Source organism: Alexandromys fortis, unplaced genomic scaffold (assembly GCF_014885135.2).
Source record: "Alexandromys fortis isolate MF-2015 unplaced genomic scaffold, M_Fortis_MF-2015_v1.1 scaffold_51, whole genome shotgun sequence".
In the NCBI taxonomy this organism is placed as follows: Eukaryota; Metazoa; Chordata; class Mammalia; order Rodentia; family Cricetidae; genus Alexandromys; species Alexandromys fortis.
Window position 1 is genome coordinate 11,201,783 of NW_026067925.1, and position 24,135 is coordinate 11,225,917.

Sequence of the window (24,135 nt, forward strand, 5' to 3'; positions counted from 1 at the left end):
CTCTAAGAACCCGAATTATAGGCTCAATGTCCTTTATTTATGGCTAGAAACCAAATATGAGTGAGTACATCCCATGTTCCTCTTTTTGGGTCTGGCTTACCTCACTCAGGATAGTGTTTTCTATTTCCATCCATTTGCCTGCAAACTTCAAGAAGTCCTTGTTTTTTTACTGCTGAGTAGTACTCTAATATGTATATATTCCATACTTTCTTCATCCATTCTTCAATTGAAGGGCATTTGGTTTTGAGACAGAGTTTTTCTGTAGCTTTGGATCCTGCCCTGGAACTGGCTCTGTAAACCAGTCTGGCCTTGAACTCACAGAGATCCACCCTCCTCTACCTCCCGAGTGCTGGGATTAAAGGCCTGCGCCACCACCGCCCTCCCCTTCAGTTTGCTGTTTAATAGAACCCAGAACCACCAGCCCAGGGATGGCCCCACCCACCATGGTCTGGGCCCTCCCTTGCTGATCACTAATTGAGCAAATAATGCCTTACAGCTGGGTCTCATGGAAGCATTTCCTCAACTGAGCTCTTTCCTCTCTGATGACTCTAGCTTGTGTCAAGTTGACACACAAAACCGCCCAGTACAACTGGGAAATAAAGTGAAAAGTGGCATGGTATTAGTATGTATTAGTCAGTTTTGTGTTGCGATAACAAAATGCTCAGTGCCAGAGGCTTTACAAAGAACATTTTTTAAATTGATTTCATGGTTTTAGAATGAAGACTTTGTTGTGGATAGCATTTCCATTGTGGAATTATGTGCAGAAGAGATCATATGCCAAGAATGGAGGCCAAAGGCCAAAGACGCTCATGACCTAGGCCTGCCTTCACTGGTACTGACTTGGGTCTATGAGAAATATTCATCTCTTGCAAGTCCAGGGCCTGTTGACCTTATTCTCTGCTGCTGTGCCCCGCCTGTTAAAGGTTCTGCCACCTGTGGGCATCACCACACTACAGACAGAGCTCCTAGTATTTGAACTTGGAGGATTTGCTCAAAGCATATCCAAACCACAGCAGGCTGCCCTAACTAAACAGCATGGGCTGGGTAACTTAAGCAACAAGAATTAGTTCTCTCATAGCTCAAGAGGCCAGAATTGTTAAGACATGCAAGGTTGGAGAAGCCAGAACTTGGCTGTTCTTCTGTTACCTTTTTGTACCCATTCCTTCACTTAATCTTTTTGTTGTTGTTGTTGTTGTTGTTGTTGTTCTTGTTGGTGGTGGTGGTGGTGGTGGTGATGGTATGTGTGTGTGTGTGTGTGTGTGTGTGTGTGTGGTAGGTGTGCACATGTAATGATGTACTTACTATAGAGATCAGAAGTGGGGAAAAAGGGAAACAGGAGGCAGAGGCCAGCTGCAGGTGGATGGGAAGGAACCCAGGTCTGGGGAGAGCTGCTCCCCCTTAGAATCACAGTGATTTGAGCAAAGCCTAAGTCAGTTCCTGGCACAGGGACTCAGAGATCTTACAGTCTGAATCCGGTTCACATAAAAGTCATGTGTGCGTGAAAGCAGGCCTGGAGCGTTTTAATTGCCGTCGTTGTGGAAAGTTACATGACTGTCATCAGCTGTCGCTTCTGGCTGTGCTTTCTGTACGAATGTAAATAAATGAGGTCACAGGTTTAAAGGAGCAGGCTGTGTTTACATACTTGTGAAGTAGCCTTGATCTGCCTGTTATTCAAACACACACATTTCATGTGTGGCTTCCTGAATGCAGGTTACTCCCGAAAGCCCGAAGGTTGTAGGCTGTGAAGGGTTAGAAGGACGCCTCCCTTCATGGGGTTTTGACCCACGACCGCCTTTTTGGTGAGGACTGCCTCTCCTCTGCAGGCCGGTTTAATCCCCAGCTCTTTTCTGTAGCTGTGGACTTGAAGAGCCCTGGGCTGCTTCAGAGATGGGAGGGTGCGGTGGTGGGGCAGAGAGAAATCAGGCAAACTCTGATAAAACATTCCAGCGTCAACATGTCTTGGAAGGCTTCCAAAAAAAGGTTCAGTTTTTATAAATCACGGAATCCTGATGACTCAGGTCTACTTTTTGCAGGTAAAGTTTTAGGCAAGATTTTTTTTTTTTTGAGATGGGGTGGTGTTTGTGTATATATGCATCTCTCTCTCTCTCTCTCTCTCTCTCTCTCTCTCTCTCTCTCTCTGTGTCTATGCACATGTGGAGGTCAAAGGTTGACATTTGGTGTCTTCCTCAACCACTCTCCCCCTTATTATTTGAAACAGTCAAATCTTGAGGCTCACCAATTGAGTTAGGCTTGCTGGCCAGGAAACTCTGGGGACCCTCCTATGCCTGCCTTCCCAGTGCTGGGATTCATGCCACCCGATCGTGCTTCTTGTGTGGGTTTTGGGAATCCAAACTCAGGTCGTCATGCTTGCAAAGCGAGGACTTTTGCTGACTGAGCCATCGCTCAGCACCCCAGAACAGGTTTTTTAAAAGCATGTTCCTGTTTAAGTTTTTGTAAAGACATTATCAAAGGAAACATCTGAAGGCAGCATCATGAGCAGGATGTAGGCGTCAGCCCCCTGACTGCTGGTGGATGGGCATAGGACCACAGTTTGGGAAGCCAGCCTCTTGCTGAGCACACAGGGCTACCAGGAGGAAGCAGTTGCTGGTTTGTAGTCTCTCAGTGCATTCCCAGCCAGTAAGGCTTCTTTCCAGAGGCTAGGCTTTTGGTTTTGGTTTCTTAACACTCTACACAGTTGAGGCAGAGGAGTGGCAGTCACTGGGAGGGCAGCACAAATAATCAGCGTTAGAAGACTGTTTCGGTGTCTAGTTCCTGGAAATGTCCAGGGCATATTCTTTTGTCCAACACAAAAGTCCAAAGAAATGATTCAATGAATTCCCAATTCAAGAAAATTCTGGTATAGATTTACCAGATTTCCCCCCTTTTCTTCTTTCAAAATAAATGTTATCTGACTGAGTCAGATCAACTAAAGCGAGGAACAAAAATGACCTTTTGACTGGGGTAAGAAATAGTTTGTGAGGGGTTTTGGTTTTGTCTTTGAAATGGGTTTTTATGTAGCCCAGGCTGGCTTTGAACTCTTGATCCTCCTACCTGTAGTTTCCCTAGTGCTAGGCCCACGGGTATGTGTCACTATGCCTGAAGTGATCTCTGCCTAGGTAGGCTTTGTCACTAGATACCAGGGAGACACATTTATTTCGTGTTTCAGATCTTTAAAAATGATTTCATAAGATCAAACCCATAGCTCTCTACTTACTTCCCCTAAAGCTCTTGCTATACCTAACATCGCAGCAAGTTGCATGCCCCCCTGTAGGAGATGGAGAGATCTATGTACAAATTAAAAATTAAGTGTTCTTCCCAGGAAGCCCGCTTCCACCAAAGCTGTTAATCTGGAAACATAAATAAGAGAATATTTTTACAAAATATAATATTGTATAATATAAAACAAAAGTAGACTATTCTAGCCTCATTTTACACACCTACATCTGGTTGCTGAAGCTTTAGGGGAACAGCTCTGAGAAAGGTTGTGAACCCTCAACTATTTGAGGACCTAGAGGTCCCTACATTCTTTAGGGATATTTTCTGTACGTACGTAGTATGTGTTGTATACTCTTCTTCAGATTACCATGTCTTAATGGACTGAGTTGCTCACAGAGGTTTATAATTGTGTGCATGTGGTTTTATTTCATAATTTTATGTGTTTATTTGTGACAGGGTCTCACATGACCCAGGCTGACCTTGAACTTACTTTGTAGCAGAGGATGACTTTGAATGTCTGATCGTCCTGCCTCCTTCCTTTCAACTGCTGGGATTACAAGTCTATGCCACTAACCCCAGTTTATGTGGTGTTGAGTATAGAACCCAGGGCTCTGTGTGGGTCTGTGTATCCTAGGTGAGCCATCTACCAACTGAACCATAGCCCTAGGCCATCATAATTTCATTTCTATAATTTCTGAGACCATATATCGTAGTCTTACATATCATTTCTGCAAATACACTTTTCCCCCATATATTCTCAGCAAGTTTGTCAGGAATACAGCTTTTGCTACTTGACCCTCCTCAGTTCCTCTGAAACACTTGGTCATAAAGGGCTAACTGCAGAGACGCAACATCTCCAGGGAAACCCCCCCACCAAGGCCACAGCCCCCTCTCTGCTTCTAAATGGGTTTTACAGTTTAAAGATGCCTCCTGGATTATGTCTCTTCATACACTGGCATTTCACAGCCACGGCAGTCATGATGGTTTGAAGAAGCCACTAAATGGTTTATGTGTAAGAATAGTCTTCACCCAGTACTCACCCATGCTGCTGGACTCAGCCCCCTTGTTGCTCCTCTCCTGTTTCTCTTTGTTTCATCCCTTCTGCTCTGGGACATGGTGCCTTCACTCTCTTCCTCTTTCTTCAGTATAGCTTCCTGTCACTCTCCTTGGGAAAGAAGTATAGTTTCCCACAGGACAGGACCCTAAGACAACTGATGCTTCCTGGTACTCAGCTTGAAGTTACTGGTGCTCCCAAATAGCCGGTCTCATCTATGGAAAATATGAATCAGTTCAAAGACAACGAAAAGTAGAAATCCTTTTTATCACTGTAGCTGGAACTCCGTATATTTCTCATATTAAGGTGGGTGTGAGATGCTCTGCCCCCCATCTCTGGACGTCTCTGCCTTAGACACTTGACACCAGCTAAGCTTCAGTCTTTTATCTTGTGCCTACAGAACTTTAGGAGACTGCCCTGGTGTATTATTGTTTCTACTGGGGGGGGTCTACAAAATAATATTTATTATATGCCAGGAATTCTGCCGTCTGTAAGATGTATTATGTAGAGTTGTGTCTGCGCTCAGATCTGTGAGATAGATTTGTTCACATTGCTGATGTGGAGCTGAGATGCAGGTGTGTGAAATAACTTGCAGGAGGTAATGCAGATGGTTAGGGCTGGGATCCGGTTTTCATTCAGACTTGCTCTTTCCAGTCCCTGGTCTTCACTGCTACCAATGTCCTGACTGAGAACACAGTAAGAAAAGCAATATTTTTGCCCCAAACAGCAAGAGTACAGTTTTAGAATATTACCCTCCCCCAGCCCCGTTCTCTAGATGCTAATTCTATTCATTGACCTTCAGGCATTGTTCTCCTTATATTTCTGGCTAAGCCTCACTTCTAACTAGCCTCTGTAGAGCCTGGCCGTCTCCTGCTTATGGATTCTGCGTGTGAGCTTTGGTTCTTTAGCCCCGCACTAAGAGAATCACACCACAGAAGGCATGGCCGTAGCTAACAGCAGCAGGAGCAAAAGTTTGGCTACAAAGGCGGGTTTTCCCACCAAAGTGAGAGTCTGTCACTGTCCCGGGCTGCCCCTGAACTCACCTGGCCATAGCAGGTGACACCTAGCTCTATTTTTCTTTTAAAGTACCGGATATTTTCTGGTCACCTTTCAAACTAACTCATGGACTCAAAGGCAGCAGAGGAAACCCGATTTTGAGACCAGGTTTGAAAACGCTTCTTCTCGGCATTGTTGTGCGTGTCTCAGAAATATTTGCGTTGACAACTGCAAGCTGCTTCTGTGCAGGAAGCCGGCCCAGTTTGGAGTGGGCACTGGGGAAAGGATAAAAACTGTTTCATATGTGAAAAGCCCAGTTTCTGGCAGAACCGGGAGCCCCAAGTCTTCACTGGGAAAGCTAATCCAGGGGAAAGTCAGAGCTGTTGTTCGGGAAAGATGGATCCTGCTGTGTACTTTAAGATAGAACTGTGCCATTCAGACTTTAAAACTCCTTGGATAAGTTGGCTCCTAGTTATTTCATAAGTAAAAATTTAAGCTGGGCATGACGGTGTAGTACTCAGGGTGGAGCCTGAGGCAGGAGGATGACAATGAGCTTGAGGCCACCTTGATAGACTTAATACCAGGTTAGCCAGATATACAGAGAAATATCAAATAAGTAAATACTAAGATATATTTATCTATTTATTATTTATTTATTTACATTCACTTGTTCGAGTTTTTGTATGACGTCAGCTCTTATTTCATGATTTCGACAAACTTGGTATTCATTGCCATGTGATGTATCTATAAACTTCACATAGGTGTCTACTACCCCAGCACAATGCATAGGCTATATTATGCCTGATTTATGGTAAGCTGATCCTTCCCAAGGGCAAGTTCCTAGGAGGTGGTGTCCTGACCGTAGACTGGGCCCATGTGTCTCCATCCACCATACTGGACTCCCTCCACTCCAATAGTGTGGTAGTGATGCTTTTATTCTTGTGTGTGTGCGTGCCTGTGTATGTGGGTGTGTGCGCACACCCACATGTGTGTGTGTGTTTGCTAAGCTGACCAGTGAAGTACAAGGGAACCATCTTCTCCTCCCCACTGTGGGGGTTACATATACGTCATTCCTTGCCTTCAGAATGGTATTGGGGATCTGAACTCAGATAATACTCGTGCAGCTGGCCCTTTGCTGACTGAGCCATCTTCCCAGCCCCATGTAGCTCTAATATAACCATGCCAAACATAATTAAATGATTGGGTAACCATTTGATGGGGTCAGAGGGCCAAAAATGACATCCTTACTGCTACTCTTCCCTTCTGCTGCCGCCACCAATCCCAGGGCCCCACGCCATCCCCACACTCACCCCTAAGAGGCAAGAACAACCTCCGTGCAGATTTCTCTGAATTTCTGTGAGATACTACTGTTTCAGACTGCCGTAAAGGCCATCCAGGAGAGAGCCTCCACTTCCGCGTGTCCCCACACACGACCCTTGTGTGAGGATGGGTGCCCTGCATGAGCAGACTTAACTGGAGTCTCCCTTTAGACCCTCAGTGAGAGCTTCCTTCCTTGTCCAGCTGAGATGTTTGGGTCACATGGCCTTTCCCCTCTTCTCTCCGTACAGATAGCCTTTCCCACATGTCTCACACATACGACACACACCATTTCACACAGGCACACAACACGTTATGTTAGAAGCCTCCAGGCCTCAGACTCCCTCTGACCTGCCCCTCCCCCATATTCTCCCCACATTAGGCAAATGGAAGGCCCCTTGCCACCTGTTAGCATTACGTCATTGGCTCCCCAGAACACAGTTGTACCCGAGGCTTTAAACAAAGTAGTTCTTCTTGTATTGTTTGCATTCAAAGAGCTGATATCATGCCAACTGATGTCATTGTGTGTCTTTGTGTGACTCTATGGCAACTGGGCAGGTGGGGAGCCTCCGGCTGATGTCACTGGGAAAGGAGGGGCTGAGGCTGAATTTTAAAAAGCTCTATGCTGGGTATTTTGTGTGGGGGGAGGTGGTAGGAGGGGGTTGGCATGCTTTTATTTTTATTTTGTTCTAGCTAGCTGCTTTTAAGACAAATTACTGCTTGAATACACTAAGTAAAAGCGAGAATCCTCCTCCCCCACTTCCCAGCCTCCTCTTTTGAGTTCAGTTTCCCAGTCCTTCCCCTCAACGTATATGGAAAAAAATGTTGCCAAGTGCCTTTTTCTTAAGGGAAAAGTGAACCGGGCCCCCCTGGCAGATTCAGCATGGGACTGTTTACTGTGGAATTTGTGGAACCCGGCAGATTTCAACACAGCTCCTTCCAGTGTCCTCTGTGGAGTTTGGGGAAGTGTCAGGGAGTAGTTTTTACGCCTTCACTGGTGATGTTTTCTAGTGTCTTGCTTTTTTTTTTTATTGTATTTGGAAGGCTCCCTCTGGGCTAGTCACCCGGGTATACTGATTTCTAAACAGAAGACCAAGGGCAGAGTTTAATTACAGAAGCGAAGTCAAAATGAATTTAAAGCTCCTATGTGCTCGCCTCTAAACCATTTTTCCCCACTGTTCTCCTTTTTGTCTGAGCCCAGGATAGCCCTCCTGAGTTGTCTGTGGGTCATCTCCATTTCCTACTGGTCTTCTGTCACACAGCTGGCTGTGCCCATCAGCTGGGGATATGCTCTGTTCGGGTCCCCTGCTCTAGTGGTCAAAACTGAGACGAGATGAGGAAGAGTGTGGTGGTAGACAGATGGACTTCCTGCCCTGTCAGCACAGCCATATGTCCTGTTCAGGGTTTGGGCTTTCGACCTCATGCACAAACTGTTAAGACCTCTGGGACTGGCGAGACATGACTTCTGGGAACTTCATGGTGCCTCTCATTTTCCCAGAAGGCTTCGAGTGTCCTATCCTGCTCTTCTGGGATTTATGCTCATTTGATGACCCCGCCCGAGGTCTCTTAATGTCTCCCATGTACCTTGTAGAATGTGAGCTTCATAATCCTTCAGATTTGTTTATGCATAATTGTGTGTAACATAAGAATAGACAAGTCAAGTGACAAACTCCGATCTGTAGATTTCTGTAATTCTTTTTTTTTTTTTTTTTTGTATAGGGTTTAGGGTTTCTGCAGAAAGTTTTGAATCAGCTGTTTGTCACTTAACATTAAATGGAAGCATTTTCTTTTTTTATAGTCTTTATATAGTTATTCCTTTAATGGCTGCCTAATATTCTATGGATGAACGTAATTATTATTGAGTTTTATTATTGTATTTACTTAGCCTTTTATTTTTTAAACTTACTATTTTTATGTGTATGTTTACTCGTGTGTGTGTGTGTGTGTGTGTGTGTGTGTGTGTGTGTGTGGAGCCAGGCCAGGTCTCTGCTTCCACGGTTAAGTAGATGATGTTGCACGAACATCCCCATGTGTCTACTCACACACCTGTGGCCGTGTGATTTCCATAAGTGACTATACTATCACAAGGCCTTGTTTGCATGCTGAAAGTGGGGGAACAGGTGCAGCCCAGACCTTTGAAGTGTTTCTGACCCGGCCCTTCGCGTTAGAGCAGAGCCTCCAGCTCAGAGTGTGCGTTAGGAGATCCATCAGGGTCACCATTAGCAGGTTAGTGTGCTCACAAACCTCTAGAAGCTAAGGACAGGAAAGCGGACCATTCTCACACGCCACTCTCTTGGAAGTCAAGAACCCGTGTGGAAAGTCAGGTAGATCCTGAGCCGCTCTCCCAGCGCTAACTTCCCTTGCCCATCTCCCCTCTGCTGTTTCTACCTTTGGGCAGTCATAGCAATAACATGAATCGAAATAGTTACTTCATGCAGAGTGACCATGCAAGCCTGGAGGGGGAGGGTGTACTGAACACTTGGCCTGTGTTTATGCCCATCTCAGACTCACACGCAGAGAGACACACTATATACTTGAGACACACACTGTATGCTCGTGGGGTTACCGAGATACACGGAGATCTTGCACAGAGATCTTGCACAACTCAGCAGGCAGGTCAGCAGTGGTAGTAGGACCACAGCCAGCACAGCCTGGCTTTTCCACGGCACCTGCTTGTAACTACTCTGCTACATAGGGAATGAACTTGGCTTTCACTAAGGTGAAGCTATAAATGGTACAGGACCCATGTGCACAGTGCCAGGATACAAGCAGACGTTCTCTTTAGGACAGTGTCGTCCCTGCTTTTCTCCACTCCCAAAGTGGAAGGCTCTCTATAGGCCCAGGGACCTTGTGTCTGGTAGAAGCAAATAAATATGCAGTTGATGAAATTACTGGGTTGTTGTGTGGAACGTGTTCCCAGGCACCTTGGCCCAGTTTGTGCAGTAAGGGAGCAGAAGCCCTCTGAAGCAGCTCTCCATACCCAAACAGACTCCTGGTTCTTGTTTTTATTCTAAAAGTGTTCAGAATGGACCTAGCCACAGTGGCACTCATCTCTGTGGGGAAGCCAACCTTTGCTGTGGGCTCTGTCGTCTTACTCATATGCGCTCTCTGTGTTTTCCTTCCAGGGGGACTCAGTAGTTTTAAGCAGAACCATGAGAACCTCTGTGACAACTCCCTCCAGCTCCAAGAGTGCCGGGAGGTGGGGGGCGGCGCCTCGGCGGCCTCGAGCATGCTACCTCAGTCTGTCCCCACCACCCCTGACATCGAGAACGCAGAGCTGACGCCCATCCTGCCCTTCCTGTTCCTTGGCAATGAGCAGGACGCTCAGGACCTAGACACCATGCAGAGGCTCAACATTGGCTATGTCATCAACGTCACCACTCACCTTCCCCTCTACCACTATGAGAAAGGCCTCTTCAACTACAAGCGGCTGCCGGCCACTGACAGCAACAAGCAGAACCTGCGGCAGTACTTTGAAGAGGCTTTTGAATTCATTGGTAACTATCGCCTAGGGTGTGCGGGGAGCTCTCCCTTCCCTTGAGTCCTGGATTTGATATTAGGTCCAAGGTTTATTCCTAGGCCAGGGGAAAACAAGCAAACTACCTAAACCATTGTCCTTCCTTTAAGTCTCAGAACTATCTGGATGGATGTAAAAGAATAGTTGAATTAGTGAGGTTTCTGTTTCCATGGCTACCTGAGAGGCTGACCTGAAGGGAGCACTTATCTTGGCTTATGATCTCAGTCTTTGGTCCTCTGGGCCTGTGGTAGGACAGATCATGGCAGTGGGAGCGTATGACGAAGACTGCTGAATTCATGGAGACTAGGAAGGGAGGGGCCAGGATAACGTATTGCCATCAGTGACACACAGTGGGTGACCTACTTCCCAAGGCAAGGGTTCTCTTGTCAAGTTTTAAAGACCTTCAGAAGCGATGCCACCAGCTTGAGACCAAGCATTTGACACAAGTCTGTGGAGCCATTTCATGTTCAAACTAAAGAGATAATCTGTCTTTGTCCAACATCTGTTTGACCACAAGTTCCTGTCTATCCCCCAGGAAACAAAGAGCAACGGTGGAGGTTGGCAGTTAGATATTGTATGACCAGGAGAATGAAGGGGGGAGCATGAGGAACTGGTCAGAGCTAGTCCTGCTGCCTAGTCCATGCAGCCCCGTCCCCCTCCCCCACCCTGAAGGGCACACCAAGTAGAGACTGTGACATCACCTCTTAACTGTCCTCACCTTCCTTCCACCTTGTTCAGCTTTATTCGCTCAGCATAGGGAAAGTGATTACCACTCAGCACCATGAATTATGCTGAGTCACAGTGTGTGTGGCCTCTTCTCTTGAGGCCAAGGCCAAGGCAACATTTGTGAAAGGGTTGGTTCTGAAGAAACTTCTTCAGAAAGCTGAGCACACCATGCTGAGTCTCCTCTCATGTTGCATCCTTACAGACAAGGGAAGGAAGAATTGGCCGGATTGTGTTCTTCTGCCTAAATGATCTCAGTTCGTAAACATTGATGAGTGAGAAGGACTGACATTATTAGTGCTTGTGAGAAGGGACATGTTTGCTTTAACACTTGGTCTCAAGCTCGGGGAAGCAAGAAAGATCAGGCCCCTGTAGGACCCAAGAAGGGACATCCTAGCAATTCTAGACTCTAACCTCAGAAGGATGTAACCACCAGCTCGATGCTGACCTTAGCTTTGGTAGCTCTTGCCACATTGTGGCCAGACTCAGGGTGACAAGGACAATATGGCAGATGACAGATGCTCACTGTTGTTTCCAAGAGACTCTGGCTTTTATCGGCCCAAAGAGGTAGCCCAATGCTTTCCACATTACTGCCTCAGGTTGTCACGGGTCTCTGTCTCAAAGTCACTCATGCTTGTCACTGTTTTGACAGAAAAATTGTCTCCAGTTGAGCAGCCACAGGGTGATGGATATGTTGGCAAGCTGGCAGTTCTGGACTCTCGCTTGCCTGTTTTCCTTCCCAGTTTGTCCTCCAATGCTGGGCCCTACCATGGACACGCTGGCCAGATAGCCAGAGTGTCCTTTAAACTCAGATGTCAGGTGACCTTTCCATGTCAGGAGTTCTAGTGTCCAGAGGGAACTGGTGGTTGAGGAGACGGCACAGTAGGGAAAGTGAAGACCCGAGTTTGAATCCATCCCCAGAACCCAAGGAAATTCAGGTGCAGGCATGCATGTTTATAATGCCTTCTCTCCTATGGGATGGGAGGTGGACAACCCCTAGACACTCACAGGATAACTAGCTTGGTGTAGGCTCAAAAAATTTCAACTCAAAGGAGGTGGTGACAGGCAAGGACCCACATTGACCTCCCTTGTGTGCTGTGGTACCTATACACATGGCAGGAGGGGGGATGATAAGTAAAAAAAATCTAGACTCCTAGCCAGGACTCCTTATCCAAAACTCTGGGCCCACGTTTACCATGCCCCATTAATTAATTCCTAGCACTGGGTAAAGATGCCCTGGATCCTTCATCCATAAAGTTCAAGCCAAGCCTTGAATCATGAGTGAGAAATGCTTGTCCCCAGGTAGACGAGGAAGTTCCTGGTCAATAGAGGCTGTTAGAGAAAGGAGAGTCCCTCTGACTTAATTCCAGGTGGAGGAAGTTGGGAAATTGTTTTCCACTTAGTGAGTAGCAAGGGATGGGCTTGTTCTAAGATTACAGCCAGGGTGCTCACATTCTTTCTGGATTATTCAGGCTTACCTGCTCTTTAGAAGAAAACAAAACTAATCACAAGCAACGTTTAGCTTGCAGGGCAATTCAGGATCATGTGTTCAGGCTCAACTTTGTTGTTCTTGTCCTCTGACTGGATAAACTGAAATTTTATAGTATGGCTTGGGGGGGGGGGGGGGGGGGGGGGGGGGGGGGGGAAGCACAGCAGGGTTCACAGTGTAATAGCATTCTCCTGAGTTTGATTTAAACTAAGCAATGCCCAGGTTTAGGGTTTAACGATGCCAGTTTAACCGCTGAATTTAATCGCCACAGTTTCAGAGGCTGGTGAGCTAGCATCTTTGGAATTAGCCAAGCAGGAAGACTGTGGTCTTGGGGGTCAGAAGACTTGCGAGGTCACTCAGCTAGTGGGTTAGTGGAACAGGTGGTCAAACCCGCGATGCACCTTGGTCATTCTCTAACCGCCATGTTTGATGTTCTTGGTTTGGGAAGTCATTTAGGGCGTGCCGAGGGGAAGTCGAGAAAGGGAGATTTTTCTTAAACCATTGTTCTGGGCTCTCCTGATCCAAGCTAGTCTATAGGTTGGTAAGAAAGACTTATGTCCTCTTTGTCTCTTAGTCTTCTGGTAAGCAGCTGGTGCAGATGATTTAAGCTAAGGGATGAATCTCTTTACCCCCTTCTCTTCTACCTGATCACTGACCTGCATTCCCCTGGGGACCCTTTCTGGGGTGGGGGCTGTACTTTAATCAAGAAGTGTCACTGAAATATTGTCCAGTGCTCACAGGCATCCAAAGCTTTTAGTATTAAACCTTCCACTTTCAGTTGCTCTCGGTTCTAAACTACTTGGGAATCCTGCCTTCTAAATGCTTGCCGCGTAGGAACAGTGTATGTGGGGGTGAGGGGTTAAAGACATGGGAGAGGGCCATGCGGTTGTTTTGCGCTCCACAAGTCGGTGAGAAGCTGAGTGTAGGAACTTCCTAGCTGAGCTTTATTTCTCTCCTTCCATGGAGATTTAAGTAAAACTTACACATTAAATGCTACCTCTTAGAGAATAACCTTCTATAGGATGAAGAAAGGCAGGGATGTGTGTGTCTAGCGTGTAGGCGATGCATTGCTAATAGCACTAGTTTTTCAGTCATATCATCATATAACCTGGAAAGTGGAACTAACATTGTTAAATAGAAGAAGAATTTTATCATTCATGATCATTGGTGTATGTAACATAATTTCCATTTCCTCTGTCGGCCTTTCCTTACTTTTCCCTTTCGGTATGATTTTATAGAAGATAGAAAAGAAGCAAGATGGGGGGAAAGAGAGGTCCGCTCACATTTATGGCGAGCATAGCAGCTTGCTTGTCATGAGCGTGTCAATGTGATAGGTTAGCTTCTGTCTTCCTCCATCTCCTGTGACAGGTGCTGTTCCCATAGATGACGACTCCCTTCCTCCATCTTCTCTCCAAATGTAGAACTCTAGGGGCAGGGCTGGGAAGATGACTCAGCAGGCATGAGGATGGGGTCTTGGATCACCAGAGCCCACATAAAGGCCATGTAGCTCTGACAGCCTGTCTGCAATCCTATGGCACAAGGGACTGAGACGGAGCACCCTAAAGCAAGCTGAGTATCTGGACCAACAGAAATAGTGAGCTCTGGGTTCAGCAAGAGATGCTGTGTCATATAACATGGAGAGTGATCCAGAAGACACATGACATCAACTATGGCCTTCTACAGACACATGTGAGCATGCACCGAGATATATGTAAACATTCATCTACACCCACATGCAACACACATACACATACACACACATGCCTCAAAAAAAAATGGAGGATCAGTGAGATAGTTCAGTGGGTAGAAGGAGCTTACTGCCAAGAGAGACATCCTGAGTTCAATCCTCAGACTCACAGTGGAAAGAGAACTGACTCCCCCAAGTTGTCCTTTGACCTTCCCATGCACACTGTGGCATGTGTATCCCCCCAATTTTTTATAATAATTTAAGAAAATACCTACCAGCATTCCTGCTTATAGCCAATTTCTGTAGCTTGTGACTTGAACTTGTAGAACTCACTGGTACCTTATGCTGTAAAACCGTTTGAGTCCATTCTTTCTGTACCAAAGGAAACCCTGATCTCCCTCTGCTCCCCCTCTTTTCCTTCCCCTCACCGCCTGTCTCTCTGTCCCACAGAGGAAGCTCATCAGTGTGGAAAGGGCCTTCTCATCCACTGCCAGGCCGGCGTGTCCCGCTCTGCCACCATCGTCATCGCCTACTTGATGAAGCACACGCGGATGACCATGACTGACGCTTACAAGTTCGTCAAAGGCAAACGACCAATTATCTCCCCGAACCTCAACTTCATGGGGCAGTTGCTGGAATTTGAGGAAGACCTAAACAATGGCGTGACCCCACGGATCCTGACACCAAAGCTCATGGGCATGGAGACGGTTGTGTGACAGCAGACAGGACGGAAAGGGCCTTGGCTCTGTGAGATGCCGGACAGGAGTGAAGGGGCTGGGGCTGGCTTTGGTTTTTTTTTTTTGTTTTCTGTTTTTCTTCTCTGTTTTTTTTTTCTTTCTTTTTATCTTGGGGGAATGTTTGTGAAAGGCAGCAGACCTGTCTAAAGACGATTTTTAATAAGTGTGAGGAGACTAGAACTTCTGATGCCATTGAGAGCCACTTCTCTTCGTCTGTTTTTGCAAGGAGGTTAAAAAGGTCATTTTTTTAAAGCCAACAAATAAAAAGCTTCTGAAACTGTTTCTCCCCACTTCTGCTTGTTAGCTGTTGTAGGGTTTCTGACTAAATCGTCTGTGCGGGCTCATAGACCGAAGATACCACCCTTCAGTTACAAAGACCCAAAAGTAAGCAGAAAAGACATTGGCTCTCAAAGACCTGGAACCTACCTGGCCAACCCTGTAGAAGAGAAACCCCAACAAACTATGCCCTGTTGCGCTCACTGGTGCGAAGAGAAGGGCGGGCAGCCTCAGTGGTCTCAGACCCCCTCATGCGCTCTCTGGAGAGAGCAGTGTTGATTTGGTGTGTTTCATGCTCTGGGTAGTTATCCCCCTTCTCTGGGTTTGAGAGAACTTCTTTCCTTTCTTTCTTTTTTAATAGAAGGAAACTGACCGTTATACCATGTGCCTTTGCTGGCACTTGTGCAATAAAAATGGTGTTTGGAGTGTGAGGGTGAGCTAGAGCTGGCAGCGAGTGACAGATCACACCAGCTTGGCGAGAGGAACTCAGCAACACCAGTGGCTTTCCCTCCCACCCTCTCCCTCTTTTCTTTCTTTTTCATTTCTTTCCTCTTTTTTCTTTTTTGATTTGATTCTGGTTACAGTGCCATAAACCTTGTTACATATGTATATCAGAATGTAAAAAAAAATGACAAAACTTTATTTAAAAATATTTTTCGCAAAAAAAAAATCTTGGTGTTTTTTTGTTGATGGTGTAAAGTTATTTCATTACATAAATGAAACTCTTTTGGGGATGTGTCGTTCTTTGCACTCACCCCTCTTTTATCTGGCTAGGATCACGCTCTTCTTGCCTCTGGTATTATACACATAGCATAGTTAGGAATAAAGCATGGGCTTTCACATAGGGAGATGGAGATGATAGGGAGGTAAAGCAGGAAGAGTGTGGAGGCTCTGGATTACAGAACCATGCCCTTTCTGCTACCTCCCATCCTCTTCTGGCAGGGCAGTGGGCTTATGGATTTGAGAGGCTCCCATCAGACATGAGGCTAAATCATCGCCAAACTAAAGGTTTAGAATACAGTTTTCTCCCTGGCAGCTATATGTAAATATCAGTGACACCTGTCATTTATGATTCTCACAGTCCCACCTCCATTACTACCAGCTCACTTGACATTCCTTAGGGACACTCACACAATAGTACAAATTGCAACATGTGCTTTGCCCCTATTTTTTCCCCAGTCAGTAGAACCCAGCTCTTTGTGTACACTTTGGTGGTGACAGTGCTGGGTATTCATCCTGCAGACTGTTGGAGGTGCGATGGGAGAGGTGGAGGATCTCAGTGTGGTCTGTGTTTTATCAGCGTGCATAGCTAGAAGGACGTAGCCACCCAGAGGATCTACAGCGCTCCAAAGCTTGCTTGGTGTGAGCAAGCGCTGAGGATTCCAGTGTGTCTGGCTCTGTGTGACTACATTTGACGTAAACATTTTTGTCTTTTTTTGTCTTTTTTTTTTTTTTTTTTTTTTTTTTTTTTTTTTTGGTTTTTTGAGACAGGGTTTCTCTGTGGTTTTGGAGCCTGTCCTGGAACTAGCTCNTTGAGACAGGGTTTCTCTGTGGTTTTGGAGCCTGTCCTGGAACTAGCTCTTGTAGACCAGGCTGGTCTCGAACTCACAGAGATCCGCCTGCCTCTGCCTCCCAAGTGCTGGGATTAAAGGCGTGCACCACCACCGCCCTGCCATTTTTGTGAACATTAGCGTGCAAATGTTACACAAGAAATATTTTGACATTGATTTTCAAATAGCTTGTCTGCCAAGAGTCATTTCAATTTTCCTTTCATTATAAAAGTGGAAATTCAACATAACAGGAATTAACTGAGGGCTAGAGGAATTATTGGGGTCTAATATAAAGTATGAAGTAGGCAAAAAGTAAATCTACTTAGTGTTTCTGTTCTGTCAACAGTTTTTTGTTGTTTTTTTTTTTTTAACCGTCAACTAGAACATTGCTGAAAGAGTCAACTTTTGATCCACAGTGACTTAGACACACACAGTGACTTAGACACAGTGTCACACGGTGACAGACACGGTAGTGTGGCAGGCTCAATTTCGAAGTCTTAACGTTGAAGTTCTGATAGTGTATAAAATTCTCTCTTCCCTCTTCCCCCTCTTCCTCTTCTTTCTCTTTACCTTTTCATCATTTCTTCTGCAAAAGACATGATTTACGTGTTTGGAAATTTAGGGGCTTAAGAGGCAGCCTGCCTCGAAGGAGACAGGAATCCTGCCAACCAGCATACCAAGGATTCTGAGAAGGACTCAGGTTTTATTCCTCGTCTGCTCTGAGTCACTGAGCCTCCGTTCTGTCATGAGGAATGTTAGTCACTCATGAACACACTCGAGCAGCCCTGCCCTGCCATTGCTCCTGAGAGCGGATCGCCCAGCAATCGCCCAGCATTCTGGGCCTCGCTCGCTGCGGGCAACTTTCAGGATGGAGTTGAGAAATGATGGTGTCTTCTGAGAAAGCAGTCTCCATCCTCCTCCTGCGTCATTCTCAGGGTGCATGGGCCATGCTGAAAGAATATGATTTAATAGAATGAACCTGTAATATATCTAGTGAGTTAGAAAGGTTGGATAGCTTCATTACCTTGGTGCCAACAGAACAGGTCCAGATCCTCCACGTGGATTTTAGCTGCTGGCAGGTACTTTTCCAGTGAGTACCAATCAGCGTAGATGGCTCAGTTCACAGAAGAGCTCTTGCTGGCTACCTTTGGTCTAAGGTTGGTGAGGTGAAGGAGAGGGAGGAAGGAGAAAGACAAGAAGGTGCCTGCGAAACAACAGAGAGGAAGAAAGTTCATAGGACTCAGTGACCCCCATGCTGGCAGCAAGTGAGAGATGACCCCTGAGAAGCTAAAGAGACAAGGAGAGAATGGGGAAGTGGAGAACTAATGTGGAATTAGGATCCAAAAGTCGAAAGAGAGTTCTGATTTATCCGGGTCCTCTGAGGGGTAAGCCTGGTGGGCCCAATGGTAGATCAAGCAGTCTTAACCTTCACTTCACTTGTGAACTGGATCTTGGACATGACTATATAGACCTATATGTGGTATTGTTTTTAATCTTGAGTCTCATGTTCTATCCTCTGATCTGGCATTGGTTATAGATGGATCCTGGGATGGGACGCAGTAGAAAATGTGGAAGCGCTGGTACACAAAAGGATGAGTAATACAATATTCAAGGACCATAGTGTCCCCAGCTCTACCCACCTGTAGAAGAGCTGCCCTTTGGAGGGGGTGGGTATGAAAATGATATTGTCACTGGTTCTGTGCTTACCTTACCACTGGTGTGAAATAATCAGGATCTGATCAAAAGCAGAAACATTGGAAGACTCAGGGCAGAGTATTGCTACTCTGTGATGTGGCCTGAAGTCTCTGTCAGTAACGCCATGAGAGAAAGACTGGACATGAAATAGAGGGGTGCAAAGATGAAATTACAAAGGTAAGCTAGGATTCACCTGAGTGTGGGGTGCATGAGAACCTAGCACCGTTTGCTGAATGTGTACAGTTCGCCTGTGACCTGATGGTTCAGGAGACAGAGAGAGAGAGAGAGAGAGAGAGAGAGGAGAGAGAGAGAGAGAGCGCATAGGCGCTAAAATCACGACTTCTGCTAAGCCCAGGTAAGTCACAGGGTCAAGGCAAATGCATGCTCACTCTAATTCTCCCCAGAACCCCCTCTAAAGTATGATGGCTACTTATCTTTGATTCTTTCCCAACTTAATTCATACTTTTTCTAAGACTTCTTGACCCAGTGTGGCCATGGCAACTGAATTTGAGGAAAGGCGGTTCCTGTCTTGGCTGGTTTTATTGTCATAGTGTTTATAACCTCCCTCTTTCCTTGCTCATCTCATCCCTTTGTCTTCAGCAAGAGCATCCTTCATCGTGATTCTGAAGGGCCCAGACCTTGACAACTGAGATTGTTTTTCTTTTCTTTTCTTATAATAACAAAGCGATGACAGGGCACAACAGTCCAAGAGACACTCTGGCATTCCAGATGTACTGTTACTCTTAACCCAATAGTCCAGTACCAGTCCAGTTTACTTGTGGATGTCACAATCATGTCAGTCTGTTTAGCAAAATCTACTTTATTTTTGACTCTTAAAAATTATACTTCATTTTTAATTGTGGGGTGTGGGGTGTGTGTGTGTGTGTGTGATGGGTATATACAGGTGAGTGCAGATATCTTCTGAGGCTAGAAGAGTGTATTGGATTCTATGGAGCTGGAGTTACAGGCAGTTATGAGCTACCCAACATGGGTGCTGAGAACTGAACTTGGGACCTCTATAAGAGCAGTGTGTGCTTTTAACAGCAGAGCCATCTCTCCTGCCCTCCTTTTGATTCTGAATGTAAGGTACCCAACGTAGCCATCAGTGCCAGCTTCTGGCATCATGGGTCCATATTGCATCTTCCAGTAGAAATATTTCTACCTTAGGATCTAAAGCTTATGCTGGCTATCCTTTGATTCCTGGAGTTAGGAATCTTGGGTAAGGTAGAAACAATATATACCAGCCGATGACTCAGACTTTACTGGATCTTACAGGACATTAGCCCAGTAAAACATTTCCGTTCGCTAGCATAGCAACAGGTGTGTGAGAAGAACGGCTCCCACTCTTCTAGACAACACGGTGGGCCTGTTGAATTCTGTGAGCACACACCTGTTTCCATACACCGTTCACCACAAAGTAAGTTCCTCAGTCAGAAGCAAAGCATGGAGTATCATGGTGGGAGGTAAGAATAATTCTGTGAGTGTCCAGTTGCTGAATCTGGTGAGATATTTTAAGTAGGAAAGGCAAATCCATATGAAAAGTTAAGAAGAAACTATTGCCTTCCAGGATAGAAGTGATTTTGTCATCAGACAAATGAGTAGTTCCCCTGGAGGGTGGCTTGCTAGTTCTGGAAACCAGTGTTGGCTCATTTGGAGTTAGTTGGACACATTTGAGTTGCTATAGTCTGACTCGGCAGGTGAGTAGACGACCATGTGCCTGGTTGCATGTGCACACTCCATATTGATCACCATGGCTACTTTGATCAGGAGCTTATAGATTAGGATAGAGGGGATACTGACAGGTTCCCAGAATTGGTAAGCTTGACCAGTTAAGATACTTCTATCCTAACATTGACTGTTGGTGGGCAGGAGACACTCTGTCCCCACTAAGAGAAGTCAATCCCTTTAAGTTGGTCCCTTTCTTCTAAGTTTCTTTTAAGTGACTAGAATGGACAGCTACTGCCCAGGAAGCAATGAGCTTTATAGCTTTATTTCTCTCTCCTTGTAGAAAAAAAAATCAGCAGTGAGATTTACTGTTGGAAATTCTACCTACTGGGACATTTTTCCTTGACCTGTCTTTCTGGATCGTCGTAGAGTAGATCTACAATGATGGAATCTTTTCACTCTGGATAACAAGCTATTATGCAAAGCTTTCTTTAAAAAGGTCAAATTGTTTTTTAAGGACTCATTACCAAGAACTTTCCATGACCCCATAGATACAGGTTCCAAGATTTAGTGGAGCAGAACCACGTGTCTGTGGGTCAGTGCTTATTAATTTTCTTTTGCTCGATAGTATGTATTCCATGCCCCTGGATGATGAAGCACTGTTATTTGTATTTATGTAGGTACATGCTGGGCTCAGCAATGCTTAGTCCACAATGAAAAATTCAGGTTGCATTGTAACTATGGTCCCTGATCAAGCTTCCACTATCAAATTGATATCTAAAGGAAGGGTAGATTTCCCGAAATAACAGTCATGGTGTTGCTCCTAAATTCTGGATATGTATTCTGATATCTGTTTTGTGATTCACATAAGGAGGAAATGGCTTCATATAGGATTGCTGTCTCATACAGGGATTTTTAATGGCATCAGATCTTTTGGATCAAGATATAAAAGCATTGGTAACCTTAAGCCACAGTAGAGACTCTGTTTTCTGGATTTTACTCAAAAGTAATGACCTTTCATCTCAATAAGTCGATGTTCTTTTCTAAATCTAAAAAGGTCCCTTATTCTCCCTTCTCTGGGATAGGAAGTATAAATGGTAGAAATCCATCATTTTGTCCATAAAGGAGATATACTAGCATTCTTAAAACCACTAGACTTCTAGAAGTTCACTGGCTGTAGGCCCCTGAATGTTTTTAGGGTGTATTTCCCAACATTTTCATTTTCATACAGAAGATAGGTGAGAACCAAACTAAGTTCATAGAATAAGAGGTGGCTCAGGTACCCATGGTCCGTGACAATCCATGCTTTATCTTAGCAGCGTATCTATGCCACTTTTTCATCCTTTTCACTAGGTACAGTCACTGCTCTCATCCCCTACATGGTGTCTAAGGGGATGGATGCACAACTCAGGTCCTTATGTACTGGATTGTGACATAGGGCTTTCAAGTTGAAATAGCCCTAAGGTAGGATAATAATAGTAATTATAATACTCAATATGAAGGTAAATTGCTTCTGACAGCCTTGACTAGTGCTCCAAAAACCTTTTGTGTAAGGAGATAATAAACAATTTAGGATTTGAAGGATATAGGGTGGCTATCCAAATAATCCAGAGCTGTAACACAGTGATACTCATAGACAACACATAGAAGAATGTAACTATCCTAAAAGAATTTATTTTAACAACACAGCAGCTGGATTGGGCCTCCATACTACAATTTACTAATTCCTATTCTTTCTTAACATATACAACAACTATAGAGAAATACACGTTTGTCATATCAGTAGGTACTTACAGGTTACAAGAGCCATGTGGAGTGGCTCCATTAATCAAACCACATCTGGTGCAGCATCTGTAATGGGAGCCAACATGGAAGACATCTTTAAAGTCCCCACTGTCCTTCCAAATTCATCTCTTTTCTCCATAGGACAAAAGGCTGAAATAAAAGGAGAACATAGAAGAAATCACATCTTTGCATTTTGTTTCTGTCCCTGTTGCTGTCACCAATCCCTACAGTCCTTGAGGAGATTAATATTGCTCTTCTGTTTACTACCTTAGTAACTGTGGCTTCATAACAAACCATGTCAAAACCTAGTAATTTAAAAATTCAGATTGTTGAGTTTGTTTATTAATTTGTTTCAAGCGTGTTCAACAAACAGTTCATTACAGTCCCTAAACTCATCAGAATAAGGGCTGAAGCAACTTGTTGGGCTGGAGGACATATTTGCAAGGCATTGCAAATGCTGCTTTAACTGACTGGGAATTCAGCCAGGATTGTGCACTAAATACCTTGGCTCCTCTCCTCAAGGGTTCTTGGGTTGTCTCAAGACATGGTAGCTATCTTCCAAGTGATGGAGATGAAAGTTGCAAGTCTTCTAAAGTCACATAAACACGGATGTCTCAGATCACATCTGCAAGATGCTGTTATTAAATAAATCACATACTCCAGCACAAATTCAAGGGGAGGGCAGTTGGGTTCCACCTCCCAACAGCAAGAGCAGCCAGAAACTTGCAAACATGTTTAATACACTATAGCTCCCTTTGCACAACTAAACCAGTGTGAGGAAAATAGTTTACAGGAGGCAGGGCTCTTGGAATGACAATAAGTCAGGCAATGACATCAGCTTCCTCCAAATATTGCTTCAAATAGTGTTGTAATTCAAGGCTAAAGTTGAACTGCTCTTTTTGCCCCAAACCACACCCCAAGGATAAGAGTAAAGGTCACAAGGGGAGAGTTGCATCTGCTGATGATTGCTGCCCTTCTGCTTCTGATGGGGTGCCAGCTCTCAGGACCACCCCCCACTGTCTTGGCTCACCCGAGTCATACTTCAACAGTATACTAGCTTTTTAAAGCTACTGATCCGAGAGGCATTTGCTACTCCATAACTCAAGCCCAAGGCTCTGGGCATCTTTTCTCCCTTTGCCTTGCTATATTTCAAAGACAAGTCTAAATACTTTCAAAGATAAAAAATAAAGATCATTCTCTATGAATTTGATCCATCTATACATATTATGTGATGCCTGAGGATGTGGGTGCCAAAATGCAGGTCTGCCATTGGCATTGGGCCATTGTTGGTGGATGACTGTCCCACATAGCATAACTTTTAGATACAACTATAGGGTCTTGTTTTTTATTGGCCCATTGTGTGGCAGTGGCACTAAACTTTCTGAGGCCGAACTCAAAGTATGGATTTTAAAGGAAACCATGGACAAAATGATCCAATGAACTGGCAAGGGAGAGGAGGACTGAGGCAAAGATTTAGGGAAAGGAATAGATAAACAAATCATAAGATCTTATTTGAAATGTAGAACATGACAGAATTATCATAGTCCAGATGGGAGCCGGGGCATTTGCTCATCAACTCTCACCAGTTGTTAGATCGAGGTCCCCTGAGGAGGTGTGGGCCTGTCAATCCCCTATACTTCCAGTCTTCTTAGAGGGAAAGCACAGTGGCCAGAGAAAGTCCTTAGGGAATCAGATTCTACCTCCCAGAAATGGTGAGTGATAGAGAAACAAACTGAGCACAATCCTCTGGGTTACAGGACTTGCAGTTGGTAGAGTTCACCAAAGCCCTCCACGCTTCCAACCTCTCAGTCCCAGTGAAAATTGGTTCCGCAGAGGCTAAGGGGAGGCATTCCTACATCGTGTAGGAGACTCCTCTTATTTGCTTGCCTCCCCTCTTGCTCAACTGATGGACGTTACTTCTTACTAACAGCACTCTGAACACTTTATTATTTTATTTCCTTTTGTTTTTATCTCTCTTTATTAATATTATTATCATTATCATTATTATTATTGAGAGAGCTAAACTTGCTGCAACCCAATCTACTTCCGAGGAATCTCTAGTCTCTGATGATTGGCTTCCTGCATCCACAACCAAGGCTGCCATATTTTTCAGTGTCTTGCTCATCCCACACCTGTCTGCTTCATCTGGCCGGTGTGCTTTCAGTGACTTAGGTGTATGTTTGTTGTTACTGGAAGGGGGGAAAATGGGGAGATGTGCTTTAAAAGAATTCCTACAAAGCCACTTACGTTTGGTAATAAACTAAAATTGAAGCTTTGATCATGAAGCTGCCGAGCACTCCATGGGCATACGTATCAGAGTGATGATTACTTTACAAAATGATTAAATTATAATTATTTCAGCCCAACTCAAGAGTAGATAAATCTGAAGTTCAAAGTGAGGCATGAAAACTCGAGTCAATGATCTTTC

General features: G+C 45.0%; 1 protein-coding gene across 1 annotated transcript in view; it reads left to right on the top strand.

Moving 5' to 3' along the window:
• Positions 1-15,606, top strand: part of Dusp10 (dual specificity phosphatase 10) — a 40,559-nt gene extending 24,953 nt beyond the window's left edge. Inside the window, exons 3-4 of the mRNA XM_050142861.1 lie at positions 9,709-10,080; positions 14,450-15,606. Of these exons, the coding sequence (XP_049998818.1) occupies positions 9,709-10,080; positions 14,450-14,715 (638 nt within the window). The 3' untranslated portion in view covers positions 14,716-15,606. The remainder of the gene's footprint in view (positions 1-9,708; positions 10,081-14,449) is intronic.
• The last annotated feature ends 8,529 nt before the right edge of the window (positions 15,607-24,135 follow it).